The sequence below is a fragment of the Dermacentor albipictus genome, unplaced genomic scaffold, assembly GCF_038994185.2.
Source record: "Dermacentor albipictus isolate Rhodes 1998 colony unplaced genomic scaffold, USDA_Dalb.pri_finalv2 scaffold_20, whole genome shotgun sequence".
Classification (NCBI taxonomy): domain Eukaryota; kingdom Metazoa; phylum Arthropoda; class Arachnida; order Ixodida; family Ixodidae; genus Dermacentor; species Dermacentor albipictus.
In genome coordinates, this window is record NW_027225574.1 from 2,299,086 (window position 1) to 2,318,999 (window position 19,914).

At 47.4% G+C, this 19,914-nt stretch overlaps 1 protein-coding gene across 4 annotated transcripts in view; it reads right to left on the bottom strand.

Annotated features, from left to right (window-relative positions):
• LOC139052227 (far upstream element-binding protein 1-like) overlaps positions 1-19,914 on the bottom strand; it is a 113,787-nt gene that overhangs the window by 57,920 nt on the left and 35,953 nt on the right. For 3 of the 4 annotated variants that reach the window (XM_070529325.1, XM_070529326.1, XM_070529324.1), the window contains exons 11-12: positions 9,359-9,409; positions 3,690-3,876 (exon numbers count right to left, since the gene is read on the bottom strand). In XM_070529325.1, coding sequence (XP_070385426.1) covers positions 3,690-3,876; positions 9,359-9,409 — 238 coding nt within the window. The remainder of the gene's footprint in view (positions 1-3,689; positions 3,877-9,358; positions 9,410-19,914) is intronic. The other variant, XM_070529327.1, reaches the window with a different exon arrangement.

A 19,914-nucleotide genomic window follows, 5' to 3' on the forward strand; every position in this document is an offset into this window, starting at 1 on the left:
AACCTGCGACAATTCGGTCTCAGGTGAATTGAAGGACTATCTTGCCGATTACCCGCTCAGCGATGTTTTCAATGCTGATGAAACCGCACTTTATTTTATGTTGCTCCCAAACAAGACAGTGAGCTATAAAGGTGATACGTGCTCAGGCGGAAAGCGCAGCAAGGAAAGAGTTACCGTGCTAGTGTGCGCGAATGTGACGGGCACGGAACGGTGCCACTTGCTCGTGATAGGCAAAGCAGCGAAGCCTCGTTGTTTTTAAGGCGTGAAGACTCTCCCTGTTGAGTACACTTCGAACAAGAAGTCGTGGATGACGCGAGCAATCTTCACGGACTGGTTGCGCACGCTAGACAGAAAGTTCGCGGCACAGAATAGTAAAAATATTCTTTTGTTCGTCGACAACTGTTCGGCGCATTGTGACATCAATGGACTGAAGGCGATCCGTCTGGCATTTTTGCCAAAAAAACACTACTGCTGTGCTGCAGCCTATGGACCTCGGGGTTATTAAAAATCTAAAGACTCTGTACAGGCACCACCTCCTAGAACGGATTCTTCTATGCATGGAAAGCGGGAAGCCGTATGATGTCATCATGCTCGGAGCTTGCCACATGCTGGCAACATCGTGGAACGCCGTCAAGGCAGACACTATCGCTAACTGTTTCCACAAGTGTCGCTTCAGTGAAACCACAGAAGCCTGCTGCACAGCCGACTTTGATGTTCAAGTGGATCAAGATGATGGCTCCATCGTGCTGGACCCTGCCTACGCTGTTTTATCGGAAGGTGTGGACTTCGAGAGCTTTGTCGACGTAGACAACGGCGTGGAGACAATGGGGCCTTTAACTGACGCCGAGATAATCGAGGCTGCGTCCAGTCAGCAGCACAACTCACGCGCGGCGAGCACGCCTGAAAGCGACGACGAGTCCGACAAAGAGGACGATCCGTTGCCTCCTCCGAGCGCATGTGAAGCAGCATCGGGACTCGATCTGGCTGCGCGCTATTTCTCCACCGATGAGAATTCAGGTGCTGCGCTGGAGATGTTGGGCAAGTTGCAGACAATGCTTCTCGAGTCGCGGCGAAGAAAGCGCAAACAAATGCAAATCACCGATTATTTTTCATGTTGATATGCTTCGATCATTATTCTTTTGTTAATAAACATGTTTTTGAAGCATAAATAGTGTCATATTTCATCATTAAGCCTGACGCTCACGTGAGTACATTTATCATTAGTTCCAGGCGCATAAATTGATTGGATATCTTTATTTCCTTTGGTGTTTGGACTCGCATGATTTTAATACCCGCAATCGCCGACCTCAAAGAGTAGTAGTGCGTATTCCTCGATGACGATCCCAGATATGGCTATTTTGGCTTCGGCCCTAGCAGCCAAATGCAATGGCTTTTTTTTTTTTTTGCCGCCCGCTCGTTAATTCAAACTCCACTTAATTCGAACAATTTTTCAGTCCCCCACGAGTTCGAATTAACGAGCTTTTACTGTATTTCTAATGTTGTCAGCTAAATTTTAATTGCCACTAAATACAAATTAAAATCAGCCAAAAATATTGTAATTATGTTTACATCTGTTTACATCCGGCGAGCTCCACCCTACTGCAACATCACCGCAGTCTGCGCACTCAGCCACCAACTTCACAGCAAGGCCGAATCCCGCTCACCTTCTCGCACTGTGACGCAACCACCATAAACCGTGCAATAGCAATTAATTGATGCCAGTAGCGCATTCAAACAGTCGAAACTTGCTATGAAAAAGCTCGTAGCCAGCTTGTTTTTCCCTGCAGTAGTAGTGTCAACACAATCTAGTACAGTCGCCGACCGTTTATTCGGACCTCACGGGGACTGCGGAAATATCCCAATAAACAGGTGTCCGAAAAAGCAGATTAAGGAAAAAAAAAATGAAATCCTTCATTTCTACGCACTTATTCGGGATCGGCAGTAGGCTTGAAGAAATTGTGAGTGCGCCGTTGCACGCTGTCCCGTTTACGCGCAATCAGATAAGCCTGAATCTCGGAGAGGGTCGTACGGTCACTATAGGCGGCTGAAAGCAGTCACTGCTTGTGCACGCTCCGCATGCGACGGCAACGTAACACATGGTGCGTCATCTTCCGACTCGGAGTCATCGTCCGGCAGAGCAGCAGAAACCTGACGAACGATCTCGCCGTCGTCGAGTTCTGCGCATGTCAGTACAGCAGTGTCGGCACTTGTGAAACTGTCAAATGAGACGGTGTCCCGAATCGCAATGCAACCACTGCGCAGGTCTCGGCAGAATATTTTCCGCGTCAGTAGGGAGCACATCGGAAGGCGACAAATCTTGGGCCTCCCGGCACCCGCTTGCCGGCATTCCCCAGCGCAGTCGGCACGGGCACTGTCGGCGCCATTAGACACTTGACGCGATGTTTCCGTACGCCGCGTTGGATCACCGAAACCTCGACACAGCACACAACGCAAACACCACCGTGCCGACACCAGTCGCACAAACGAAAAACGTGCTGCTTGCAGCGTCGTGCGCCAGAGAAATCAGCTGCTGGATTGTCTTGACATGTCTTACTAAGCTGAAACCGGAACTACTGTACGACCACTCTATCGAACCAGGCAGAAACGATGATGATGAGCGGGGATTTCCAGTAGCGCCACTTCGTGGGGCAGCAAGGAGGCTCCGTTCAAAACAAAAATGGCGTTCAGCAAGTCGAACTATGCGCCGCGGTCAGAGTCGGTGCATGATGCCCTCGAACGAGTTGGTTCAAGAAGCGTCCGAAAAATCAGACGAGGGGTTGCAGGGCGTCCGAACTTTCGGCAGTTGTTATACATTATGGTCTATGGGGAGAATGGCGGTGCCGCGAAGCTGACCGAATAATCGGGCATGTCCGAATTTTTGGAGTACGGAAAATCGGTCGGCGACTGTACTTCTTATTTTCGGTCACTAGCAGGTGCTGATGCTAATGCTTGAAGTTTTCTTTAAGCTTCACATTCAATACGCCGCAATACTTCTGACTGCAGAATGGTCGCATCATACTGAAACAGATGAAATGCAGAAGTTGTCAGGAGCGCTTCGGAAAACAAGGCTCCACATGCCATCGGGAAGCAGCGCAGCAGTGCGTTCTTTCTTGAAGTTCTACGCCGACTTCCTCTTTTTTTTTTTGCCAAATTTATGCTCGAGTCGAGGTCGACATCACTGTCAGCGTGGGAAAACTGGTTGCCAGTCTAGTCAAGGGCATGGCTAGCTGAGCTGAGCTGAGGGTCACGTACCTTTGTCAACCAATTACAGCACTCACTGGGACTTCTTTATGAGGTGGAATTTCTTCACTGCCAATGTGCAGACAGAGCCAATGGTGGTGGGAAAATGAAGACGTGAGACTGCTCTTTCAAATGATATGCAGGTCAGCGGGATCGAACGGCTGCAGAGGCGTAACACGGCGTGGAAAAAGCGCTTTTCTACGAAAACTTTGGCACCGTAACGAGTTTGAAATTAATTTGACTTCAGACCTCAATATTTTTTTAACTGTTACTGCTATCGAAAATCTAATTACAGATCTGAAATCAGCCCGAAAAATTACCCCAGACAGTGGAGTTTATTAAAGATTCACCCAAAAATAAGAAAAAAAGTTTTAGGACCCACATCCCCCCTTAACATGGCAAAATGATAGGCCTATAGTAAGCAAAGCGAGCACTAGTTATCTACTCACCTTTACCAATGACCAAGCCGCATTTGTTGGCAGGCACAGTGTACTGAACCTCGTGAACGTCGTCTCCACCAGGGCCACGGCCCCGACCGCCACGACCCATGCCAGGGCCTCCTGGTGGCCCAAACCCACCATCAAAGCCCCCTCTACCTCGACCCCTTCCACGGCCCATGTTTTGCTGGTCTCTTGCCTGCAGGTGAACAAAAAATAAAGATGACACTTGTGCACCGGTGTTGGTCTTGCACAGAGAAGTCACTCAACACTGCAGAAAATCAAGATGCTGCAGGACCAGACACACAATTTCATCTTGCAGCAAGAGATAGAAGGGGAGATCCGGTTTGCTACCCTATTCTTGGGAGAGAGAGAGGGGTGAAGTGACAAGAAAGGAGAGAAAGAAAGCGAGCACAGATACACAGTCAGTCACTGCATACAGTAGCACAGCACAGTAGCCCTTGTAAACAACAGTTCAGGTTGCAGAACTGTTAAATATGGAGTAATTAAAAGTTAATTAGATAATTAGTTTGTGGGAAGAACTGCTGAATGGACTAGTGCAGGTATACAGCACGCACAAACACTAACGAACTACGGTCTTCAAATGTTAAAATTTACCATTCCACACGTACTCAATACGTTCAAACTTACAGAAGATCACTTGCATGTCCTTTCAGGCAAGGAGCTATTCAACATGTTTACATAATCCGCTACAAGCCTAGAAAAATTCTAACTTAAGCCCTCCTTTCTGTTTACAGTATGTCTTATTGTTATGTTACCTTACAATAATTTTCTTGTCGTTGGTTTTTTTGTGCGTGAATGATTGATGTATTTTTAGGCACCCAAGGGCACATATAATTATGTATACTTGACAATTACTGTACACTTTTTTTTTTTATTACACGTTAATACTGTATAAAGTTTGCTGTGCTGTCGTTCTGCTGCCTTGTATGGATGGGAGGTGGGGCTAGTCAAGCTGCATCAGCGCAGCTTTTTTCCCACTTTCCACGCCACAGCTGTTCTGTGTAAAACACACTGTACTACACTGTTGGTGGTGAAAATAAACTTCAACTTCTACCAAGGTTAAAAATGAAAAAAACCACCATCAATGAAAGAAATGGACCTCCATAAATGACGCACTGTTCTTGCAAGAACAGATGGAAGTACACTTCTCCAGACAGATGCATCTCACTTTACATATGACCAATTGAGTTATGTAAAACAGATGCTTTGATGCCCGAGAAAATGCTATAAAAGCCTAGGGGTCAAACAATACTTCTCAAGCTGATACAAAGCCTCTGTAAAAGAATAGTTCAATGGCATGTTGAGAACTCACGGTCCTAAATGGAACCCATTCGACGGGTCTACGACAGTGGGTTCAGTCTACAACCATGAAAAATACTTCTGTACATGCTGGCAGAATCAATCATGTAAATAGGGCAGATGCATGGGCTAACAGCTTAAGATGCGAGTCAAAAAACGACGATTTCCATTAAAAAAGTCAGTTTATGCTTGCGACTGTTTCAGCACGATTGATCCCTCCTCTTTCACATATTAAGAAATCAGAGCCGTAAATGGTCGGGAAATTATAAACTGGCGTCGCAAATTAAAATCGCGGCGTCGCAAACCATCAGGCTTGTGCAAGGCAGTGGGCCTACGCTTTCTCTGTGACACGGCAAAGCCGACCTCGGAGAATTCCCCCGGGAAGTAATAATAAAAATAACATTTCTCCACCACAACCAAGTGCTTTCACTGGATTTCTAAATCAGGTGGTGCGATCCCAGCCACGCCATTCGCTGTTAGCGCGCGACGTGGCTACTACTTGTCTGCTCTTGCTGCAATGCGCAGTTCTCGGCATGTTCCCAGGCTTTCATGCATTTTTCTGCTCCTTGTTACGATGGATCCTGTGAAGAAACGCAATGTTCGATCTCGAAAGTATCGGTCTAAGCAAAAGTTCAAGGGAACTCGCCGCAAAGTCGAGCAGCGTGCAATGGAGACGTCCGCGGCAGCTAAGCCTAACACCTCGGTGACGGCGGTGACAATTTAGTGCCGGCCGGCCACTCAAGATTCGTTGACAGCGCAGACGAATTCTGTCAGCGCATCGAAGACAAAGATGAGAATCTTCGACAATCAAGATGGGTGCGGTGAGGAGACAGCAAGCACCTTTATCTGCGAGATCGGCGTCGCGAACACACTGGTGAGCGCCGCGGTATGTCCGGCGTGCAGACAGCGCGACCTTTTTATCAGCGATTTCGCCAAGAAACGGAAAGGACTCGCATCATTTTTGGAGTTCTGTTGCAACCATGCAGCGTGTAACACGTCCGTTATCTCGTCAACGTATTCGTCGCGGCGTGCATCTCCGGCAGACGACGCTAACCGTGGAGCGCACCCTTCGGCCAGCCCAAGAGAGTTTCGCCGCGCCCAATTGGAGCTGGACACAATCGACTCGTCACATCTTGTGCAGTTCTTGGTTTGCCAAAACCGATGCACCATAAATCGTTCACCACCATAACAAAGAAAGTGCACCTCGCTGCTACAAAAGCAGTGGCGGATAACTTGGAGTTGGCTCGGAAGGTAACAACAGAGGAAGTGGGTCAGCATGGTGCTCACAAAGACTCGGGGAACAACATATGCGCAGGTTAATTATAAAGTTGTGCAGTGGATGAGGGCACACATTCATGAGGGCACACATTCAGAAACCACCAGACAACTCATGAGGGCACACAGACTCATGAGGGCACACATTCAGAAAGCACCAGACAACTGTTCTTAAGTGACCTACGATGATTTTGCTATCATGGCTCAACTGTTGTTGCAATGCCAGGGAATGAAGATTCAGTGCATGCATCGGCTATTTTCATCTGTCTGCTGTAATAGCACGACTATGGTTGAGATTCAAACTGACCAGGTCACAAGCAAGCAAACGTGCACACAACAATGCACTTACAAACTTTGGCAGCATTCTCAGACCATCCCATTCAAGGATGCTTTCACTTTGATAGCACCAGTGCACAGACGGGCAACAGACACTGTCCGTGGCACTGTGCCAAGAATGCCACCACTCGTAAGACGTCAATGCGTTGAGCGCTAGTTGTGCAGAAGTGAATGTTGCCCGGAAAGGGATTATCTGCAAGTATGTCACCTATTCTGGCCACTTGCGAAATAGGTCTCTTTTCTCTGCTAAATCCCAATATTTCGAACCACGCCTTTTAGGCAAGTATGAATCCTTCGGAGGCTGAGCCGTGTACAGTATGTTGCGTTTCACAACACGTTCACGTTTTAACAGGATGTTTCCCAGGTATTACGCATTTTTTCTTCTTCGCACGGTCCCACGAAAAACACATTCAAGGGGTTCTTCGTATTTGGGTGCACTAGCGTGGCGTCTAATCCAATATGCTGTACGCTACACCTGTACACTACATTCTATGCCTTGGCACATGGGGAGAACACAATTCATGTCATACTCTAGCATAATTGCTTTGCCATTTAATTTACCAATTAAGTTAACCCATTGTGCACACACACTGGGCACCCATCGACTGTGGGAAACACGACCACTTACCGAGCAGAGAGCACACATAAGCTAATTAAAACACCAGCTTTAAAAATATACAATAGCTTGCCTACATTCTAACAACAGATACATTTGGATTCATGGTGCATGAACATACTAATGAATTTGAACTTCTTTGCCTTGCAAAGACCAAATGAATTCCCACAATGGAAATGGTGTACAATTGCCACCATGTAATCGAAAGAAAGCCTGTCCACACTCTACCAAATTATAACTATGACCCAGTTTGCCACTCAGTGCTTATGTAGCACTAGGAAAATGCAAAGTCACTATGAATTCTGTAACTTGTTTGTGTGCAACAGCTTGATACAACAGCAGAACTATGAATATTGTCTATTTTGTCTGTTCTACACAGCGGCAGTGCTGCTATCTTGTATTGTTTGTCTTGAAACCACCCTGTAACGGCCTTCGGCCAACAGTATTGTTAAATAAAAAATTAAAAAAATATTGAATTACGTTCCGCAGAGCAAAATAGCTGTTCACAAAGGGCCCTTTTCGGATGGCACTATTCAAGTCTAGGACTTCATACATGGTCCACAGCATCTTGGCAGCCATTACAACAGTGTCAAACCTAAACAACCATATCTATGACCTTACGAAAAACTATATATGCATCATATAAGAAGCCAACAAACACTGACACCATATATGCACATATATGCATCAGTGAGACTAGTGTTCTGAAACGGCAATGACAGTGCACAGAATTGTGTTAACAAATGCTGTGGCTTTAGCATGTGAACATATTGTACATGCAAGGCGTTACAAGTTATGCTGCACTGCCAGATAGTCAACTTCCATTCACTGAATGTTGTAGTTGTGATACAGACTAAAGCAGAAAAAGTCCTCACACTATTCCAAGACTAACTCTAAATTTTTATGAGCACGAGTTAATTTACACTAGATAATATTGCAAGGTGGTTAATTAGAAATGGTCATACGAAGGGCACCGATTTTGCTTTCACTATGCTGCCTACATCAATAACTTTCCAAATCAACTTTCCTATTATTAATAAGAAATAAGAGAAAAAAAGTGTTGCATAACTAACAAAGACAACACCAAGCGGGCACTGTAGTGCAAGACATACCATATGAGCAGAAGTAATGGAAGTTGACAATAACATTCACAGAGAATTAGCATAACAAAGAACCACATATGTTACCAAGGCCACCCATTTTCACACAGCAATAGACAATCTGCCAGAATGAGGTGTTAGTCAAGCGTACCATGTCCGAATAAACAAACACTGGTGCTGCCTTCAAATGACCACTATAATGATCCAACACACTGCAAGCAAATTTATACTACTGAACAGACACCAGTTAGAAACTTAAGCACTGTGCATCACATGCCAGCATCAGGTCCATGTGACAAGTGCTTGCAAAGAGAACAAAAAAAAGCTGGTAAAAACGAGTGGAAAACTCGTGCACCTGACAGCCAATGTACACACAATGCATGCCAAAGCAAAGCAAACAACACCAGCCACTCAAAAGCCCTCCCCCACTGCCCCTCTTCTACCAGAATTATGAACTGCCCACAGGCAAACTAAGACCACCATGCAAAGGCATGCATTCAAACAAGGCCAAATGAAGGTACTGTCCAATGCAAAAATCAAGCACCCTTACACGGCATGCCTAACAGCTAACATACCATAATCCATTCGACTGCTACAGTATTAGGGGAAGCGTACTGTCTAGAGGTGCTACAAGAATTGTTGGTTAAGTAAACAATAAAAAACCAATAATAAAGGGTACTATAACAAGTACACCCTAATTTATTAAAAATATTTTTGACTTTGGGGACCAGTAGCAGGTTTAGAAAAACTTGCTGCACAGCAGCAGTGCAAATACGGCAGGGTCTCGCTTGAACTTGCCTAGCAGCCAACACTAGTGGCCAGGGTTATGCAAGTTGGTGCTTCACTTTCTTTTACAATGGTGCCTCCTAAATTCTTCATGAAGCTGCCACAGCCTTTGAGGTTCCAAAAACGGAGGCAACTTTCAGTACTTAACAAAAGTGCACCCTTCACCAAGCGCTCTGCCCTCACCCAAGAACAGGCCTCCATTGAGAGAGAAAAATAGAATGCCCACGACGAAAGGCTCGACTCACGAAAGGTGGCGGAAATCCAAATTGTCTGTGCGGAGCGAATCCGCTGCGGTTCTGTGGCGGACAGAAACGAACAACACACACACAGAGGCAGAGGGACACAATTAGAGGAAGGCGCCACCACCGTATTTGCACCGCGCTGCAGCCCCCTACAATTACAGTACGCTTCTCTCTGGTCGACATCGCCCTCACACTGCTACGTACAGTGGAATCTCGATGATACGATCACGGCTGATACGAATTTCTGGATGATACGAATTTTTCTGTGGTCCCGACCGAGCCCCATTACTTCGCAACGTGTTAGAGAATGGTTGTTACGAATCAATTTCCGACCCGCGTCGGTTGATACGAAAATTACCGAAGACATTGGAAATTTGAAAGTGTGCTTGGCGAAAGCCAGACGGTGCTGCCGTCCGCGCTCCAATTCATTCGCTTTGGTGTTCGGCGATATCGCCTGTCGCTGCAGCCGCTTTCGTTCTGCTTCCCTGCCTTTGGTACCCGGCGATCTAATCAGTCGCTGTTGGCGTTTCTTTTCTGCCTCCCTTGCTTTCGCATCTGGTGACATGTTCATTCGTGGCATGCGCATTCGCTCCTTGTTCTTCTAGCGTTTGGTGTCGGGGGAATCCGGCGTCCGCTGGCGCTTCCCCGAACCGCATGGCGCGCAACACGGGCCTCTCACTCGACTGCAACGAAACGGCTGGCGAAGGAGCGGCGGTGCCACCGCCGACGCGCGCGCGCCCGTTCTACCGCTACTGTGTGACGTCACGGTTGCTATGCGCAGCTGCGCCCCTGACCGGCGCGCCGGTTGCTAAGGAGGGGAGGAGGTTGCGCCGCTGCGCGGAGGAGAGACCACAGTTGGCACGATTCCAGCACACGGATGGACGCGACCGCGAGCATGAGCCCCACCGATGGCAGTGAAAGAGAACAGCGCGCAGTTACGCGATTTGTCCCTCTCTCTTTTGTTGCGGAGGCGCGGATGCGGCGCCGGACAGCGCGGAGGCCGCGACTGGGCGCGAAGAGTTTGAAGCGGTGGCACTTGTGTTGCTTTTGTGCTTTTCTTCATTTTCCGCGTGCCATTGGACGGAGTGGCTGCTGTGCTTCGGGCCGCGTTCTTTGTGTTAGACGTGGGCGACGGCGAAGGACCCACCACCGGCGGCTGAAACGCTGCATGCGCGCTAAGTTCTGAGGCGTGCGCGAACGAAATCAGCGACGACACGTGCGCGCGTTTTTATGGATATGAACAAAGCCTGCTAATTGACCTGACAAAGAATAAGAGGCAGAGGACATTTGAGAATGTTCTACAAGAAATAAATCCTTTTTACGTACGTGTGTCTGAGTGAGTTCACCACTGACTCTTTGATTTAGCTAGTTTTAATTGTTTCGATGATACGAATTTCGGCTGATACGAATATTTTTCGTGACCCCGTGAGATTCGTATCATCGAGATTCCACTGTACAACAGAATTTTGGAAGCTACTCGCTACACATGCAGTAGCACACAGCAACACAAGGCAAAGCTCCAGCACATCACACACACTGATTACAGTCGAGAACCACTGCAACAGACACCGCTACAATGAAATGGCCTGTATAACAAAGGAATAATTGCACCCTGGTTCTATTGTGAACGGTGCATGACTTTACAACTAAGTAAACTGTATAAAAAAACATTTTGGAGGCCCCAAGCACATCGTTATAAAGGCGTTAAACTGTGTAGCCGTCCAAAAATTTACCCGGCCCACTGATAACCACACCAGACCTCATGCCTTTCGACAAAATTTGACCACACCCTGCTCTGCATTGTGCACAAGCTGTGCTCTTTAAGCTCTCGTGCGTGCACCTTCCAAAACATCACATAGGTCCCTTCAAAATGTGCACCATAACCAATTACAAAAGTGAAAAGATCTGGAAGCAACGGTCAACATTCAGTGGTTGTGCAGGCACAGTTATGCGAAGTGCACATCGAACCACTGCTGGATTTTAGCTGTCGCTGTTAGTGTGATTAAGATATGTGATCAAAATATTTGCGTAAAAATTGTATACTTAATGTGAGTTTGTGGCCAAAACCTGAAATACCACGAGCATTAAATTATGGGGTTTCACGTGCCAAAACCACTTTCTGATTACAGTCGAACCCGACTATATCGAACCCGTTTACATCGAATTATTCCTTATATCAAGCAATTTATGGACACGGTATAGTTACAATGAGTATATATAGCAAAAATTATGCATACATCGAACAAAACTAATAGCGACTCCCGATATATCGAACGTCAAGCGGCGGAAAGTGCCCCCGGAAGTTGGCTTTCCCTCGCGGTGAAGGGAAAACCCGGCGGCGCGGCTCCATCCAACCGCTCCCCCTATGCGACCGCGCTACCTCGGAGCCGCCGACACCTCCCTACAAAAAATGATCCTGGCCCGCCCGCCTGCAGCGCTTGCCCAGACAGCCAATCAGAGGCTCTTGTGCCCTCGTCATGCAAGTTGGCGAAAGTGCGAGTTGTCTCGCTGCTTATCTGATTCATTGTGTGCGCCTTCTCCCGCAGTGTTGCCGTGATGAAGCGTCAGAATTAGCCTTTCGTCGTGAAGCTCGAAATCATAAACCGGGTCGAATGCGGTGACAAGTCGGATGTCTCTGCAACGTACAAGATTCCGAGGTGCACTCTCGGCACGATCTTGAAGGGGGAAATTAGGGCTAAAGCGGCCTAACTCGCGACCCGGTGCCCGTAGTGCCCGTGGCGCCAGACGCGTATGCGCGGCCGTGTACGAGTGGTTCATCCAAAATATAGCTTCAGCCGTACCGACTTCCGCGTGCTCGGTGATGACTGTAAATTCTGATTAATGCGACGAAGCCGTTGTCGTTGTTGCCGAGGTTTGGAGCCAGCTGTCAGAATTTCCGGAAGCTGTTGACGAATCAACGGTGCGTGAGTTAGTGAGCGCAAATGATGGTGTCGCGACCACGGTAGAGCCCGGAAACGAAGACTACATTGCCGACATCGCGCCGAGCACAACTGAAAATGGGCACAACGAGGAAAGCAACGACCATCTTTGGCCCACATCCTCCGAAGTGCGCTCGCACTAGTCCGGTGCTTCTGTGCGAAAGCGGAATGTTGCGGCCTCAGCTGCTCCGACTCCTTAGACAATGTGGGGAAGTGCGTGCCTCGCATGCAGCGAAATTGCCCAAGCAGAAGAAAATGCAGGACTGTTTCGTGCGAAACGAAGCTAGTTTCATCAATAAAGTGATTTTATAAATGGTATGTGCATTTATGACATCCAATTATTTAGGAGGCTTATATCGAATTATGCTCTGTATCGAACTGATAGGCGTTTTTTTGCGAGTTCGATATAGCCGGGTTCGACTGTATGAGGCACGCCATAGTGGAGGACTCCGGAAATTTTGACCACCTGGGGTTCTTTAAATGTGCACCTAAATCAATATACACGAGCGTTTTCGCATTTCGCTCCCATCAAAATGCGGCTTCCGTGGCCGGGATTCGATCCCGCAACCTCGTGCTAAGCAGCCCAACACCATAGCCACTGAGCAACCACGGCAGGTAATGCCGCAAGCATTAACAAGAATGGCAACGCTCATCCTTCACACAATCCACGATTCTGCCGTCATTATTGAGCTGCACATCACACTCGACAAATGCCACCACACTGGCCTTTGCCCTCTTTTGCATCCAGTATTGGCCACAAACTGTGGGACGGGACACCACTATCAGTGTGCTAAATTTTGGGGTTAAATTACACAGCGAGTTATAAGCAACATTACTATTTTGAACAACTGGACTGAACATGCAACTAGATCTAAGTATAGAAGTGTTTCTTAGATTTCGTCACATTAAGCAAAGACCTGGTTTTTACAGACAAAAACTACACGAAAAATGCAAAAATACCGTAAAAACCGGACTATAGGTCAGACCGGAATATAGGTCGATCCCCCAACTAACGAATTCTAAAAATGAAAAAAATCTTTTTCAGTGGCAAAAGTACCGAAAGACATGACACCCTTACCTAGAAACAAATGAGACTCAGCGGGTTGCACAATGGTGACAGTATTTATTTAAATGCTGCTCGCATGTGCACCTGGCCAAGTTTTTAGCGGTATCGCGCGACCATCGACCCGTAAGCTTGTCAACACTGCCTTAACGGCGCTGAGCAGCGAAACAAGCAAGATACACGCATTCGCTATTTCGCCGCTCCGTGCCGTGATAAGGTGCTGACAAACACGCGTGTCAACGGTCGCGCGATACTGTTAAAAATTCGTCGGGTGTACAGTACACAAGCGCTACTCCGAATCAGAGCAACACGTTTGAACAGAGTCTGATGACGAGTGCTTCTCGCTGTCCAGTCCATAGGCGCGTGCGATGTCTACCGCTTTCAAACGAATGCACTCGACAACAGGCAGCGATCTTACACGCAGCTCTCGGACGGACTCCGCAACCTTGCCTTACAGTTCTGCAGTGCGCTGCGATCCGGCCACGAAATGACATTTTCTTTTGGTTGCTACAAGTTGTAATACGTTGCTTTTGCCTCCGCCACTACCAAATGCTCTTTTCGGATACTCCAAGTTTGCGCTGTGCCGCCAGTTTGCCCTGGGCTTCCGCATACTCAATCGCCTTTTCCTTGAAGGCGACGGTGAATTGACGTCGGCTTCCGCTCATTTTGAAACAAAATGCAATGCAATGAAAATGCAGCCTTTAAGTATTATAACTTTGCGACAGTGGAAACGTAAAGTGCCGGTGCCACAATGTCGCCACGCCGCGCTGCTGCTGATAACAATGGCGGTTGTTTACTTCATTCGCCCATTGTTGCAAGACTTCCGTAGTTTTACCGCCAATGTTCGGTATATAAGTCGAGGGTCGACTTTTCGCAATGGTTTTTTTGGAAAAAAGTTCGACCTATATTCCGGTTTTTACGGTAGTCTTTCCTCGCTGTGCAGCTGGCGCTGAAGTCTATCGCAGCCGCCTTCGGAGCCTTAAGAAGGGACGTGGCAATAAAAAAATTTTTTAAATTTATTTATGGGAATAAATTGACGAAATTTGGCATGTAGGTATGATTTGTTATGCTGATATCATAACTGATATCAGTTTTGAGCTATCTATTATAGTTCCTGAGTTAGAACACTTGACATCCTCTAATGGTCATGCACCAAATTAATTATTTACACATAAGTTTGTCAAGATTTTCATACCAGCATGTTCAAAAAAGCCCATTATGTGCAATAAAGCTATTGGTTTAATTTTTAAATGCCGAAATAAGCACAAAATCTTCTTTTAAACTTTTCTCTGCATGTTGTCTTACTAACGACCTTTGCAAAAAACTTATTATAAATTTTTTCATGAGGTGCAGATGAAAATGGACAGCTTTATTTCACTCATCAATGTTTCACGATCTAAGTGGAAAAGACAATGATTCTGTCTTTATTCGTTCTGAAATTGCACTGGAATTACTGAAAGCAACTGCACAAAAAGTGAAAGCTGAGAAAACAGGGCCCAAAGTTTTATTTGCTGGAAACAAAGATATTTACTTTGGGCACCTAAAACCCACCTGGAATGTAGTCCTTTGACAGTGAGGACACATTTCCTTTACATTTTGAGATAATTTTTCCCTTCTTTACAGCAGTTTCATGTGCCTTCGTTGCCTTTTTGATACGTCGTGCATCCTTTTTAGCAGCCCGCCGCAGATGACTCGGGAACCACGTCGTCAGCACACTCTCATTCTTTCAAAAGCTCAAATTTCCTCTTTGTTGCAGAGCTAGATGACAGCGCATTCAAAACATCCGTTCTCGTCACCGCTCGTTTCGCAATCTCTTCATTCGTGAGAACTGGAGCTGAAATCCGCAGCTGAATATTTGACGCGACGTCTGCTGTCGCCGATGTCACATTGCCGTCACGATCACGCGCGGGTGCGCCTTCACCATCGCACGCGGGCGCGTCGTCACCACAGCCCACGGTCGCGCTATCGCCATCGCACCCGGTCGCGTCGTCAACACAGCCCACGGTCACGGCACGCGGTCGCGTCGTCAGCGCTGCACGCAGACGCGCTTTCCCGATCACCCGCGTGCGCCGGTCGCACCTAGTCGACGCGGGCAGCGGCATCCGCTTCGGCGGGCAGTTTTCGCCTTCTATTCCACGCCTTTCGTCGTTTTCCGTACGCGTGGGCCGTTCGGAACTTGGCTCCTCTGGGGCTCATCACGGAACACGCACGTTAGGGTAGTTTGGCTGCCACGATGGGCAAACACAATGAACGGAACGCGCAAGGCGCTACTGCGCCAATGCGCGCGAGTGTTTCGCGGGCAATTAGAATGTACAACAGCCAATAGGAGCGCTCCATGTTCCCCACGTGAATACTGCGCCCAATCACGATGCCGCTTTTACCTCTTTTTCGCTCGCGTTTGCTGGCGTAATTTTTCAGGGGAGAAATACGGCGCTGCGGCTATCTTGAGCTCCGATCTCTCCTCTTTACGATGATGCCAAGATGGCGGCGCTGCGTCATCAGATAGCCGAGCTATCCGCGGTGCGACGGCACTTTCCGAGGCCCGATTTTTTTCGCAATTTTTGATAACAGCGCTCTAGGAAAATGCTTTTTTCTCGATTTCTACCGCGCATATTGTTATAATATTTCACCACGTGGTAAAAGAAGGTCCGAGGATTGCGAAAAAAATTAATTGGAAAATCGACCACTTCAATTGCCGCGTCCCTCCTTAAAAGAGTGGCCCCTATCGCCTTTCCCTGCCACTGGCTGTTTATGCTGGCATACTTTCTAGAAAGACACCATCCGAGCCGCACTACCACATAATCCTACACTGTGTGTTAGACACACAGTCAAGCGCCTCTACAACAAGACCTGTATAATGGACTAATTCTCTCCCAGTTGTGTTGTGATCAGTGCAATGAACGACCTTTAAAGCAAATCGTTAAGGAGGCCTTAACATTTCGTTACAAAGGCATTTGCGATAACCCATTTACACCGCCTGTTCCTTGTGCTGGGTTCCTTGTCCTTGTGCTGATTTCATTACTTTCATCACTTTCCGCACTTCCATGACAAAATGAGGTACAACCAAACTTGCCTTTATTATGGGTTGGCTTTATAATGGCTGATGTCAACAAAAACAATAAAGGCGCATTTCGATTCTTTTCATCTGCTTTTGCACTCGTGAGCACGCAACAAATCGCGCGCGGCAATGATAGTAGCCACGTTTACTCTGATACGTTAAAAGTGTGCCCTATTCATACGCCGACGCTTGTAACACAGCTAAGATATTCGCCCACCCTTAGCGGAAAGTAGTGAAGACAGATGCCGCAGTTTCCGCAGCATGCCCGTCATGTGTTTGTCACTGGCAGCTAAGCGCGCCCACCTATTTCTGTCCCCTCAAAGTGGACATGGCTACGTTATTGCCGCAAACTTGCCGATATTAACGATATTATTCATCACTAATACGGAAGAAACTGTTTCAATGCACGTAATGTACTCACGAGAAGAAAAAAAAAATCGCGTTCGACGCGTTCGGCTCGCTCCGCTAGCCGCCATTTTTGTTTTGGCGTCCCGCACCCGCAATCTCGCATCCCGCAGCAAACGCGGACACGGAGCAAACGCGGACATCGCACTTTTTTTGTCAGAAAAATTGACTCAAATTCAGGGGTGCAATCATTACGCGGGTTAAATTTACCGCGAAAAAAAAAATTTTTTTTTTCGCCCCGCGTTTGCTGCGGGATGCGAGATTGCGGGTGCGGGACACCAAAACAAAAATGTCGGCCGGCAGAGCAAGCCGAGCGCGCCGAACGCGATTTTTTTTCTTCTCGTGAGTACATTACGTGTATTGAAACAGTTTCTTCCGTATCAGTGATGAATAATATCATTAATATCGGCAAGTTTGCAGCAGTAACGTAGCCATGTCCACTTTGAGGGGACAGAAACAGGTGGGCGCGCTTAGCTGCCAGTGACATAGAAATGCATGGGTGACGTGCTGCGGAAACTGCGACATCTGTCTTCACTACTATCCTAATACGGCACGTTTCCGCTAAGGGTGGGCGAATATCTTAGCTGTGTTACAAGCGTCGGCGTATGAATAGGGTACACTTTTAACGTATCAGAGTAAACGTGGCTACTATCATTGCCGCGCGCGATTTGTTGCGTGCTCACGAGTGCAAAAGCAGATGAAAAGAATCGAAATGCGCCTTTATTGTTTTTGTTGACATCAACCATTATCAAGCCAACCCATAATAAAGGCAATTTGGTTGTACCTCATTTTGTCATATATGTGCGGAAAGTGATGAAAGTAATGAAATGAGGCATCTACTTAAGAATGTTTGGTGCGTGCAGGCCGCTTGTCTTGGAAGAGTCGTTTGCGTAGCATTCGACAGATGGTAAGCGCGATCATTATTAGCTAGACTTAGCACACGACATATCGCTGCGGCAAGTTCGGGGTGCGATCATTACGCGGGGAATAAAAAAAAACGAATTTTGACGACAAAATTGAGGGGTGCGATCATTACGCGAGTGCGATCATTATGCGAGTAAATACGGTAATTATTTTTCCAATAGGCCATTTAGTTCTGAAGATAAATAAAATTCATTGTTCATATTTGCAGAAACAATAGGGGAAGAAAACGCGCCACGAAATTCGTATTGGCACATGCCTGGGTACTAGAAAACATAAGGAACCTAATGGTAAGAATCCTATTTTGATATATCAAATATTAGTAATTTTATAGCAATTCAGTCTTTACCGTTCGAATTGTGGCTACCCTACTGTCTGATCTAAAGCAGAATTGAAAATTTTTAAAGCATAAATTCCAAAATCTGACCCTACATAGTGTACAAGTGAAAAGTCGGTGTTTTAAGAAAATGAGAAAAAAAAGGATTACATGCATTTTTAATCAAAAGTACAGAAAAAATTTTGCATTATTTTGCAGTGAAAGTGGCTAAAAGCCACCAGGAATGTAGTCGCTCTGACCGCGGCCACCTAAATGCGGCAAAAACATCGTTTAGCGCCGTTCGCCGATTCCCGGTGGCTTACATCGCGCACGCGGCAAGGTTGTCGTTCACGCGGGTCGAGCTCCACCCCGACGCGATATCGCCGCAACACGCGCACGTGATAACGATCTTTATGGCGAGGCCAGATTACCGTTCGCTTTTGCCTTCTGCGACGCTGCCGCCGCACACTTTGCACTTGACAAACGACATCAGTGTGTTCACGAAGTCCTACTGGGGATAGCGAAGCCTGCCTCGGCGTCGACTGGCGCGGCTGCAACGCCGTCGGCGCGAGTGAGCAAATCCAGCACCCACTTTTTGCTCACGTTGACGCAAGAACTCGAAGTTTTTTTTGACCATTCATCTCCCTCTGCAACAAATCCGCACGCTGCAACATTGCAGTGTCACGCCGAACGCGGCCGCTGTCCGTAACGATTTCACTCATTTGTGAGCTGGCTAGGCCTACTTCGGCATCGTCCGCGGTTTCGGCATCATTTGCGGTTGGCGGCGAGCTACTCTCGATGCTTTCAGAAGGAATGGAGCGCTTTTGAAAGTTATAAGCTGATTGCTTCTTTTTGCCGAACTTGTGCCTCGTGGCGAACTTTCCCGGTGGATCGGACATCGTTGGGCATGCGCCAACCAACCTACGAGACGCGCAGTCGCGTCGCCTGCGCAGTGGAGCAGACGATGGGAACCTCGCGCAGCCAACCACAGCACGCGTTTTTGGTCACGTGCGTTAGTCAACGAATCTGATCGCGCGTTCGGGCTTTTTTTTTCCTCCCCGGATTTCAACGTCATTGGCGTACCGACGGAGTCACTTTTGGCGGGAAATTAAAGAAGGAAGGCTTCTCTTTCCAACGAGACCAAGATGGCTGCGATCGCGCGCGTAGAAAAAGAGCTACGCGCCGCGATAACAAGGGCCGTTTTTGCGCGGAATTCAGCTCACAGTGATGTTATAAATTGATATTGCGGACGAAATACTCTTCCCTGAGATTCGAAACTTTGTGAATTAAAGGAATATTAGCTGTAGATATCAAAAATTTCTTTTTCAAAAAATCGATTTTTTTCGCGATTTTTTCGCCGCAAAGAGCCGTGTCCCCCCTTAACACAGCTGACGTCTCCTCGCGGCTGCCTGTCTTGCAGCTCATTTTGGGTGTTTTTGGATGCCGGTTGTCAGGGCAGCGACGCTTTAGGCCTAAGGCGTTACGAAGCTGCCTGTCACACGTGGAGGGACAACCTGATGGACCGTGGCGTTGAGGTGTTGCACCGTGCTTCCCTCATTTTAGTTAGCCTCGCACGAATTGAGATTACTCTTTCAACACAAGTAAGCTAGCTTCGTTCACGTGAACTTAGCATCTGAGTAGCCGCCCGATCTTTTGCAAGCCAAATTGAACATCGGACCAAATGGGGGATGCGCATGCAGAATTCCTCTCCCATGCGCTACTTTAGTGTTTGCCAAGTGCGTTGAGTGTACACAGCGTGAGCAGAGTCACCCCTGGTTTGCTGTCACCTGCACATCGTTTGCGCTGCTGCCCCGAACTACGATTGAGTCACCCCGGGCGATGGTGATGCTGTGGCCG